This window comes from Seriola lalandi, unplaced genomic scaffold, assembly GCF_002814215.2.
Source record: "Seriola lalandi dorsalis isolate HSWRI2012SDOR001 ecotype SW California unplaced genomic scaffold, Sedor1 jcf7180002054497, whole genome shotgun sequence".
Taxonomy (NCBI): domain Eukaryota; kingdom Metazoa; phylum Chordata; class Actinopteri; order Carangiformes; family Carangidae; genus Seriola; species Seriola lalandi.
The window spans coordinates 680,658-690,922 of record NW_019525050.1 but is presented as its reverse complement, the minus strand read 5'-3'; the positions used below and the strand labels follow the sequence as shown (position 1 = coordinate 690,922).

General features: G+C 40.4%; 1 protein-coding gene and 7 non-coding genes across 9 annotated transcripts in view; 3 read left to right on the top strand and 5 right to left on the bottom strand.

Moving 5' to 3' along the window:
- The window catches only part of LOC111659918 (small nucleolar RNA U3), a 206-nt gene extending 34 nt beyond the window's left edge, over positions 1-172 (bottom strand). Inside the window, exon 1 of the small nucleolar RNA XR_002761113.1 lies at positions 1-172. This exon is cut by the window's left edge and continues 34 nt beyond it. This is a non-coding gene — a small nucleolar RNA (small nucleolar RNA U3).
- Positions 1-2,590, top strand: part of LOC111659871 (exocyst complex component 3-like protein 4) — a 23,856-nt gene extending 21,266 nt beyond the window's left edge. For both annotated transcript variants that reach the window (XM_023412944.2, XM_023412945.2), the window contains exon 14: positions 455-2,590. In XM_023412944.2, the coding sequence (XP_023268712.1) occupies positions 455-674 (220 nt within the window). In that variant the 3' untranslated portion in view covers positions 675-2,590. The remainder of the gene's footprint in view (positions 1-454) is intronic.
- A 1,443-nt stretch (positions 2,591-4,033) lies between these two features.
- Positions 4,034-4,240, bottom strand: LOC111659921 (small nucleolar RNA U3). Its single transcript, XR_002761116.1, has one exon. It is a non-coding gene; the product is annotated as a small nucleolar RNA U3 (small nucleolar RNA).
- Positions 4,241-5,754: 1,514 nt separating this feature from the next.
- On the bottom strand, positions 5,755-5,961 carry LOC111659920 (small nucleolar RNA U3). Its single transcript, XR_002761115.1, has one exon. It is a non-coding gene; the product is annotated as a small nucleolar RNA U3 (small nucleolar RNA).
- A 740-nt stretch (positions 5,962-6,701) lies between these two features.
- Positions 6,702-6,908, bottom strand: LOC111659910 (small nucleolar RNA U3). The gene has a single exon (XR_002761107.1). It is a non-coding gene; the product is annotated as a small nucleolar RNA U3 (small nucleolar RNA).
- Positions 6,909-7,471: 563 nt separating this feature from the next.
- On the top strand, positions 7,472-7,678 carry LOC111659905 (small nucleolar RNA U3). The gene has a single exon (XR_002761102.1). It is a non-coding gene; the product is annotated as a small nucleolar RNA U3 (small nucleolar RNA).
- Positions 7,679-8,246: 568 nt separating this feature from the next.
- On the bottom strand, positions 8,247-8,453 carry LOC111659915 (small nucleolar RNA U3). Its single transcript, XR_002761111.1, has one exon. It is a non-coding gene; the product is annotated as a small nucleolar RNA U3 (small nucleolar RNA).
- A 1,260-nt stretch (positions 8,454-9,713) lies between these two features.
- Positions 9,714-9,920, top strand: LOC111659912 (small nucleolar RNA U3). Its single transcript, XR_002761109.1, has one exon. It is a non-coding gene; the product is annotated as a small nucleolar RNA U3 (small nucleolar RNA).
- Positions 9,921-10,265: the final 345 nt, after the last annotated feature.

The following is a 10,265-nucleotide window of genomic DNA, read 5'->3' as shown; positions in this document are numbered from 1 at the left end:
TTCAGAAACACTGAACAGTCTTCAACAGTGGAGAAGAAACAAAGTCTTCCCACCAGTTTCCTGCTCTGAAGGAAACATCTTCACTCTTCATCGTGGGCAGCGAGACCAAACTCTTTAGAAACACATTTCTCAAGTCAAGGACTAAAGAAATGATCCCTGAAAGTATAGTCTTGGTTTGTTCTGGATGTTTCTCAGGGTCTTATATCTCCAGACGACCACTTTTACTCCTGGTGGAGTCATGTGGAGCAGGAGGACACACCTCCTACGATCAGTGAGGATTTTATCTTTTATTTCGTTGGGTAATTGCCGCCATGACTCTAGTATTTCAGGAAATGTTGATGAAATGCCTCAGAGACCTTCACAAACTGCTGCTGTGGTTCATTTTCAGATCAACAAGCGCATGAGCATGAAAACTGATCAGTGTTGTGTTTCTTTGTTCCTCACCAACCTGCAGCAAGAGCCACCTGGTTGCTGTCCTGAACTTCAGAGGCCTGGTGAGAGGTCGTGAATACCAGCTGATCCTGCAGCGATTCACGGAGCTCAAGAAAAAACTGAGCGGCGGCAGCGGCGGCGACAGAAGCCGAGTTTTTTTTGGCGACATGCAGGTGACCATCAACACAAACTGCCTGTCCAATCTGCCGTTCTCCTGCTGCCTGCTGCCAAACAACTGTTAAAACACAGAGGAGGAAATGTTTTATGGAAGAGGAATAACAGCTGAAGACGGAGATTTGTGACAGTTACAGTTACAGTTCCTCTCAGGTGACTTATCACACATTACAGCCAACTAAACTCAAACCAACTGCACCTTTTACACAGAATCAGGTACCTTTGTTAAATCTTAAAAACAAAACTTTTTACTTTCAGAATATTATTTATACCATTATCACAGCTTGCCAAATAAATATTTATATACATATAATAATAAGACTATAGCACCTTTAAAAACCAAAGTTACAGTGCGTCACAAAATACACTTACTGTATAATATAGGTGCAAAGTCAGCATATGTACATATATACATACATATATAATATATACAGTATATGAAGGATTTTATCGTCATATTGAGCGGTTTACAAGTCTGTGTAAAAAAGAAAGTTTGGTGAATGTGACTTTGAACACTCAAACCTCGCAGTAAAGAGGTTAAAGATTAAATATTCTCATAAGAAATCCAGTAAATGTGGATTAATCCGCCGCTGAAAATAGTCCCCAACAAATGGTCTATTTCCTCCTGTTTTGGGGAATGTTTATTAAGACTACAGTGTCCAGATGTTTTAGGAATTGACAGCTGTTTTATTTTATTTTTTTAAAGATTTACATTCACAGTAGGAACCAATGGGCTCCGAGCTAAGAGCCACATTATTGCAGATACATTGTTGGTTTGTGTCTTTTCATGACATCTGTTGACAGTAAGAAAAATAAGGAAAATGTTTAAATATAAATGAACGAGATAAATGGATATATATCAACTGTCTTTCCACAAATTACAAATAGGACTGTGTGAACCTACAAAAATGAAAAACATTGTTTAATAAGTTCAATAATGTCTCATCTAACTCCCAGGAAAATGTTGAAATTTAATGTGTTATCACTTAAAAATGGTATGAAACTCATTAAAATGTGACGCATTTGGTTTGTAACAGCATTGTGAGGAATTGCAGGGATTGTTTTGTGGGAAAGAAAACAGTCATTGAGTGAACTGGATGAAATTCAATGTTTGGGGGGGGGAACATGTGGATGAAAACGATGAAACTCATGCAACAGATAAAAGGTTTCGATGCCAATAACTTTGCTGTGAGGAGGTTTTCTCAACAGCTCTTTACTCTGCAGTAACGTTGGGACTATTGTTTGCAAACTGCATCTTCTCCAACGGCTGTCGGACCTCCTCGGCCTTGAACCTGTCATGTGCTGTTGAGCGAGGAAGTGACGCTTGTGGACGTGGTGCTGGACTGTGACTGTAAAATACGAGGGAGGTTCATTTGTGAAATATGTGTGTGGTTCTATTTCTGTCACATCTCTTATTCCAGATGTTGCTATATGAACACAACTGCATAAAAACCAGCTTTAAATTTGACTTTCTTTGCAACCTGATCGGTTCATAGGTTTTTGTACATTGCTGATGAATCCGTGAATCTGAATCTGTGTGTGAGAGGTGAAGAGTTCAGTGACTCAGGACGGTTTGAATCAGGGGAATTTGAACTTTCTGCCTCTAGCAGCTCTCCTGCTGTCACAGCTACGAAGAGAAGCCGACAGTGATCTCGGTGACTTTGCCTGTGGCTTGACCGTTAGTGCCGGACGGGCTGGTTTGAGTCACCACATCTGGAACCGGTAGACAGACCTCTGGGATGTGGTAGAACAGGAAAATGGCAGCATGACTGTGCAGCTGACAAATCTGCACAAATGATGTGATGCATCACGTCAACATGGGGCAGAGTCTCGGAGGCTCTAACCAGCGTTTGTGTGGTGTTCCTAATAAAGTGCTCTGTGAGTGGATATTTACAAAATGTATAAAAACATTTAAACAAATTAAAATGTAATTGTCAGTGGATCTTCATGTGATAATGACTTAAATAAAAAATAAATAAAAGAAGTGGTGCTGATTATTACTATCCGTTAAACAGATCAAACATGTAGAACATTGGATTGTTTCTCTTTGGATGAAAAAGTCCCTGATTTTAACTGAAATAATAATAATAAAAAAAAAACCCAGTATCACGTCTTACTAACGGAGCGACTGCTCAGCAAAAAACTATAAATGAAGAAATTAACAATGCAGCAGCTGTGGGTTGTTATTATTTACCGTGCAAAGAATTTCAGGATGTGATCGTGAGCACAGGTGAGGCGTCTCACTGCCGGCTGACAAGAACAACACTTGTTTTTTAAAGAAATGAAGAAAGAAAAATGCTGGATTTGACCAACGAGGGCTGGAAAATGAAGCAGACACTAAAGTGACAAAAACTGCAGTTCCTCTAATGGCCACTAGAGTCTCGCTCCAACAGTGAGTCAGTCCCCAGAGACTCCCGTGTTAAAATGTCCGACTTTACAGCAGAAATAAACATGTTTACAGCCGGATACAAAAAACAGTTCTGGTCTCTATGGAATTTTTTTGAATTTTACCGTCATTATTAAGCGATTTTTTTTACATGTGTCAGAAATATTTTCTCTCCTTTTCGAGATTGTTTGTTGGACTTTTCACCTTTACTGGACAGAGAGCGAAGATAAAGACAGCAAACACCAGCAGAAAAATTACAGTATGTGTCATAACCACTGGGCTCCGACTGGATACACTCAGAGATAACAATGAACAATATCTTTAATCCACAGGGAGTGGAGACGACAACAATAAGTCAGTAAATCCTCTTAACAAAACAAAAAAAGGCAGGAATGATGAAAAGTTGGAATAGTTGAACATGAGCAGGTGTTGACAACATACTGTATTTATGACTTTGGTATTGTTAAGAATGTGTCAGTCCAGATGTTGTGTAATAATGGACGGCAGCACAGTGAGTCTTACAGTAAAGGATCAGTGATAACAGGGTTTGGTAATGGGGTGATTTCATGTTTGGCAAAGAGATAAAGTGAATGATGTCTCCCAATCCGCTTTATTAAGTCCTCTGAACTTCCTCCCTCAGTGAGTTTATCTCCGGTGTGAGTGATGGAAAGAAATCCTGGAACTGAATGTTCAAAATTACAGTAAGTAACAAAAGCTGAGATAGACAGATACTGTTTTAGGGGAAATTCAAAACAAAAACTGTCACAATAAGATTTGAAAATGTGGTTTCACATCGCAAAACTGTGGATCTGAAGATATCAGAGAATAAAAACTGTATTTTCCACTAAGTGTTGGAAAAGTTTAAATCTACTGACAATTTTCAAGTTCAACTTTATTATCATTTTGAAATAATATCAGTGAGTCATTTGGGCTGTTTCATTGTGGGTTAAGATGTTGAAACACTTAAAAACAAAGCAAATAACAGCTACAGAGTGAGAGAAAGCTTTACAGATTTCATTTCTTTAAATCAACTGCACCAGCTCCACTCAGACCATGTTTCCTCCATCAGTGTCTTCTTCAGAAACACTGAACAGTCTTCAACAGTGGAGAAGAAACAAAGTCTTCCCACCAGTTTCCTGCTCTGAAGGAAACATCTTCACTCTTCATCGTGGGCAGCGAGACCAAACTCTTTAGAAACACATTTCTCAAGTCAAGGACTAAAGAAATGATCCCTGAAAGTATAGTCTTGGTTTGTTCTGGATGTTTCTCAGGGTCTTATATCTACAGACGACCACTTTTACTCCTGGTGGAGTCGTGTGGAGCAGGAGGACACACCTCCTACCATCAGTGACGAATTTGACTTTTATTTCGTTGGGTCATTGCCGCCATGACTCTCTAGTATTTCAGGAAATGTTGATGAAATGCCTCAGAGACCTTCACAAACTGCTGCTGTGGTTCATTTTCAGATCAACAAGCGCATGAGCATGAAAATGATCAGTGTTGTGTTTCTTTGTTCCTCACCAACCTGCAGCAAGAGCCACCTGGTTGCTGTCCTGAACTTCAGAGGCCTGGTGAGAGGTCGTGAATACCAGCTGATCCTGCAGCGATTCACAGAGCTCAAGAAAAACTAGGTTTTTTTGGCGACATCCAGGTGACCATCAACACAGACTGCCTGTCCAATCTGCCGTTCTCCTGCCTCGGCTTCCTGCTGCCAAACAACTGACTTTATTAAGCTGTTTGTCAGCAGAGTCACACTGTGGGTTCACAGTTAAAAGGAAGGGGTGTTAAACAGTGGCGATTGCTCTAAGACTGCAAGGGAAGCTCAGCTTCCCCTAAAATGTCAACAAAATAAGTGGTCAAATATGTTCTGTTGTTTGAACATTTCATTGACTAAATATGCGCTAGAACACGTTCATCTTTTGTTCAGAATCAGCTACTTATCACAGGTAACCGACACGACTTCTTCTCATTCATCCCCGCAGCGCCACAGTGCTTTACACAGTGTAGACGCCGAGCTTCTCCTGACTTCAATGGGGAAGCAGAGAGTGGGTTGGTCCACTGCAGCAAAACTAGACGGTCATTGGATAAATGCTGGGCTTTGTCCCGCCCATCGGACGCTCAGCGTCTCTGGGGGTCTATGGGGCAGTGGGCTGGCCCGGACGCTCGGCTTCTGCATGATGATTGGATGATCTGTCTGAGGCTGAGTCCCTTTTTGGTTGACAGCGAAATGAGCGAATCAGCGATCTTGAAGTATATAAGTATAAGCATGATGCATATAAGTATAAGCATCCACCGGAGCAGTTTTCAAGTTTTTCATTCCGTTGTTCGGAGTTGATCTGGAGACGTTACTGATCCTCAGCGACTTTGTCTTTGTTAAAAACGACTAGCGTTGTGTTTGCCGACTCTCTTCTGTCACTCTGCGAATTTACATTTAAATAAACGGACACATTTTATGATGTAGGCCGGAAAATGAGCTTCCCCTCCTTATAAGACCAGCAGCCGCCACTGGTGTTAAAATAAGGCTGATATCTGAAGGTGCAAACAGGAACACAGGAGAGAAACTAAACTCCAAACCACAGAGATTCGGGTGGAAAGTACAAATGCACAGAGAAACTTTGTCTCTGGTCACCAACAAAGTTTATCAGAATCACAACAGGTTCAACGAAGCTGTTACAGGAACATGTCAACTGGGCTCAATGTGGTGAAGAAAGCCCCTTTACTTCTGCTGTTAATAAGACTTTATTATAAACAACTGCTCCAGTTCCACTCAGATCATGTTTCCTCCATCAGTGTCTCCTTCAGAAACACTGAACAGTCTTCAACAGTGGAGAAGAAACAAAGTCTTCCCACCAGTTTCCTGCTCTGAAGGAAACATCTTCACTCTTCATCGTGGGCAGCGAGACCAAACTCTTTAGAAACACATTTCTCAAGTCAAGGACTAAAGAAATGATCCCTGAAAGTATAGTCTTGGTTTGTTCTGGATGTTTCTCAGGGTCTTATATCTCCAGACGACCACTTTTACTCCTGGTGGAGTCATGTGGAGCAGGAGGACACACCTCCTACCATCACAGCTTCAACACTGACGAGACTGAGGTTTACATCCAAATGTGGCACAAAGTTGAACTGAATTTAGAGAAAATCAACTTTACAACATGTGAGTTAATGATTATTTCCATCCATTACTGTCGCACTGACATCAGGAGTTGGTTCGTTGAGACAAACAGTCGGCATCATTAAAACATTACTGAAAACGAGAGTTCATCAAGGTGACGTGACTGAAAGAGAGCCAAACCTCAAACAGAGAAAAACCACGTGGGAAATGTGACAGAGAGACAAATTGAAAATGCACTTTGTGACTCCACATGAACCTTTTTTCCACTGAGTGAAGTCGTGAACCTGACACTGCGTTCCTGCAGCTCAGGCACCGGTTTTGGTTTGAATGAAAACTTAAAAAATCTCGACCCTACGTGACAAACGACTGCGTACTTTAAAGAGTCATGAGGAACCTGCAGAGGTGTTTTCACTTATGTAGCCTGATTAGACGTTTCCTCAGTTTGAGAGTGTAACTCACTGACATCTCACTTCCTTGTCACATGTGATTTAGGAGAATATTTTACAACTTCTCTTTAACTTCAACCCGTCACCTGATCTTCTACAAAGCTGGAAATTCAGTTAAAAGACAGAACTTATTTTAAAAAACTGCACCAGCTCCACTCAGATCATGTTTCCTGCATCAGTGTCTCCTTCAGAAACACTGAACAGTCTTCAACAGTGGAGAAGAAACAAAGTCTTCCCACCAGTTTCCTGCTCTGAAGGAAACATCTTCACTCTTCATCGTGGGCAGCGAGACCAAACTCTTTAGAAACACATTTCTCAAGTCAAGGACTAAAGAAATGATCCCTGAAAGTATAGTCTTGGTTTGTTCTGGACGTTTCTCAGGGTCTTATATCTACAGACGACCACTTTTACTCCTGGTGGAGTCATGTGGAGCAGGAGGACACACCTCCTACCATCACAGCTTCATCATTGACGAGCCTCTTATTTTGTAGTGGAGAGAAACTGACAGTGATGAAACACTGTCTGAGGTTTACATCCAAATGTAGAACAAAGTTTAACTGAATTTGCAGAAAATCAGCCAAAGAACATGTGAGTTAAAGATCATTTCCATCCACTACTGTTATCCCAACATTAGGAGTTGGTTTGTTATATATAACATATAAAGGTGAAAAAATCCTGGAGCCAATTCAAGAAAGATAAAAAGGACATTTACTCTCCTACATGATCAATACCTGGTTCAGGAAGACACAGCTCCTCCAGATTCAAGTCACTTTATTTATAGACCTCGTTTAAAAACAAGTAAATCTGTCAACGATGAAGCTGTGATGGTAGGAGGTGTGTCCTCCTGCTCCACATGACTCCACCAGGAGTAAAAGTGGTCGTCTGGAGATATAAGACCCTGAGAAACATCCAGAACAAACCAAGACTGTACTTTCAGGGATCATTTCTTTAGTCCTTGACTTGAGAAATGTGTTTCTAAAGAGTTTGGTCTCGCTGCCCACGATGAAGAGTGAAGATGTTGCCTTCAGAGCAGGAAACTGGTGGGAAGACTTTGTTTCTTCTCCACTGTTGAAGACTGTTCAGTGTTTCTGAAGGAGACACTGATGGAGGAAACATGATCTGAGTGGAGCTGGTGCAGTTGTTAAATAAAGTCAAATATGTTGAGTCTAATCTATAAAAGCTTCTCTAAGTATGTAGATGTACTCATGGTATTTGGTCAGTGTTATGCTTGAAATCAGTGTTTAACACCTTAAACCAAAACTAAGCCGCTCAAACAACAAGCTATAATTATTAGCTTTAGCTTTAATTGTAGTTGAAGTTAATTGTAAGAAATGTTGGACACGTCCAGCTGTGATGACAGAGAAGACAAAGTGATAAATATCTCACGAAAAGAAGAAAAACAAAAAACGAGTAAAAAGAGTCGAGGAAAAAATCATTTATATGAACTAAAAGTAAAATATTTTCGGACCAAAACTCAGAAATGAAAAAAATTTGCAGCCATCACATACGTAGGTGAACATCACTACTGGTTACTTTCATTCTGTTTTTGGCTTTTAATTCACATTTACTACTAGAAGCTACCATTCTACATTTTGAGTGAATATATGTTAACAAGCCAGAGATCAATGACTTGTTTTTAAATTCTAATGTTGATTAAAAACCTTTTTTTAGTTTCACTTTATTAAATAAGCAGCTGTCCACTCAGATCATGTTTCCTGCATCAGTGTCTCCTTCAGAAACACTGAACAGTCTTCAACAGTGGAGAAGAAACAAAGTCTTCCCACCAGTTTCCTGCTCTGAAGGAAACATCTTCACTCTTCATCGTGGGCAGCGAGACCAAACTCTTTAGAAACACATTTCTCAAGTGAAGGACTAAAGAAATGATCCCTGAAAGTATAGTCTTGGTTTGGTCTGGATGTTTCTCAGGGTCTTATATCTACAGACGACCACTTTTACTCCTGGTGGAGTCATGTGGACACACCTCCTTACATCACAGCTTGAATCTGGAGGAGCTGTGTCTTCCTGAACCAGGTATTGATCATGTAGGAGAGTAAATGTCCGTTTTATCTTTCTTGAATTGGCTCCAGGATTTTTTCACCTTTATATGTTATATATAACAAACCAACTCCTAATGTTGGGATAACAGTAGTGGAAATATGATCTGAGTGGAGCTGGTGCAGTTGTTTTAAATAAATGCTGTTTCTTAATTGCAGTTCCAGCTTTGTAGAAGATCAGGTGACGGGTTGAAGTTAAAGAGAAGTTGTAAAATATTCTCCTAAATCACATGTGACAAGGAAGTGAGATGTCAGTGAGTTACACTCTCAAACTGAGGAAACGTCTAATCAGGCTACATAAGTGAAAACACCTCTGCAGGTTCCTCATGACTCTTTAAAGTACGCAGTCGTTTGTCACGTAGGGTCGAGATTTTTTAAGTTTTCATTCAAACCAAAACCGGTGCCTGAGCTGCAGGAACGCAGTGTCAGGTTCACGACTTCACTCAGTGGAAAAAAGGTTCATGTGGAGTCACAAAGTGCATTTTCAATTTGCACATAAATAAACTGGAGAGGAACAGAAAAGTTTTTTACACTTGACTGAAGTTGGAAACTTGATGAATCAATAAAAACAAACATGAAATGGAAAAAGATTGATTGAATTAACCATGACGAACATGAAGCTTGTGACCTAAACATCGTCCGAAGAGATGAAACACAGCAGCAGTGAAAACATCAGATCTGTGTGCAGTGATGAGGAGATTTTAACCTTCCTCAAATTCATACATAAAAAAAAACATATATATTTTATCTCTGTCACATTTCCTATGTGGTTTTTCTCTGTTTGAGGTTTGGCTCTCTTTCAGTCACGTCACCTTGTTGCACTCTCGTTTTCAGTAATGTTTTAATGATGCCGACTGTTTGTCTCAACGAACCAACTCCTGATGTCAGTGCGACAGTAATGGATGGAAATAATCATTAACTCACATGTTGTAAAGTTGATTTTCTCTAAATTCAGTTCAACTTTGTGCCACATTTGGATGTAAACCTCAGTCTCGTCAGTGTTGAAGCTGTGATGGTAGGAGGTGTGTCCTCCTGCTCCACATGACTCCACCAGGAGTAAAAGTGGTCGTCTGGAGATATAAGACCCTGAGAAACATCCAGAACAAACCAAGACTATACTTTCAGGGATCATTTCTTTAGTCCTTGACTTGAGAAATGTGTTTCTAAAGAGTTTGGTCTCGCTGCCCACGATGAAGAGTGAAGATGTTTCCTCCAGAGCAGGAAACTGGTGGGAAGACTTTGTTTCTTCTCCACTGTTGAAGACTGTTCAGTGTTTCTGAAGGAGACACTGATGCAGGAAACATGATCTGAGTGGAGCTGGTGCAGTTGTTTATGATAAAGTCTTATTAACAGCAGAAGTAAAGGGGTTTTCTTCACCATACTGAGTCCAGCTGACATGTTCCTGTAACATCTGTGTTCAACCTGTTGTGATTCTGATAAACTTTGTTGGTGACCAGAGACAATGTTTCCCTGTGCATTTGTACTTTCCACCCGAATCTCTGTGGTTTGGAGTTTAGTTTCTCTCCTGTGTTCCTGTTTGCACCTTCAGATATCAGCCTTATTTTAACACCCCTTCCTTTTAACTGTAAACCCACAGTGTGACTCTGCTGACAAACAGCTTAATAAAGTCAGTTGTTTGGCAGCAGGAAGCCGAGGCAGGA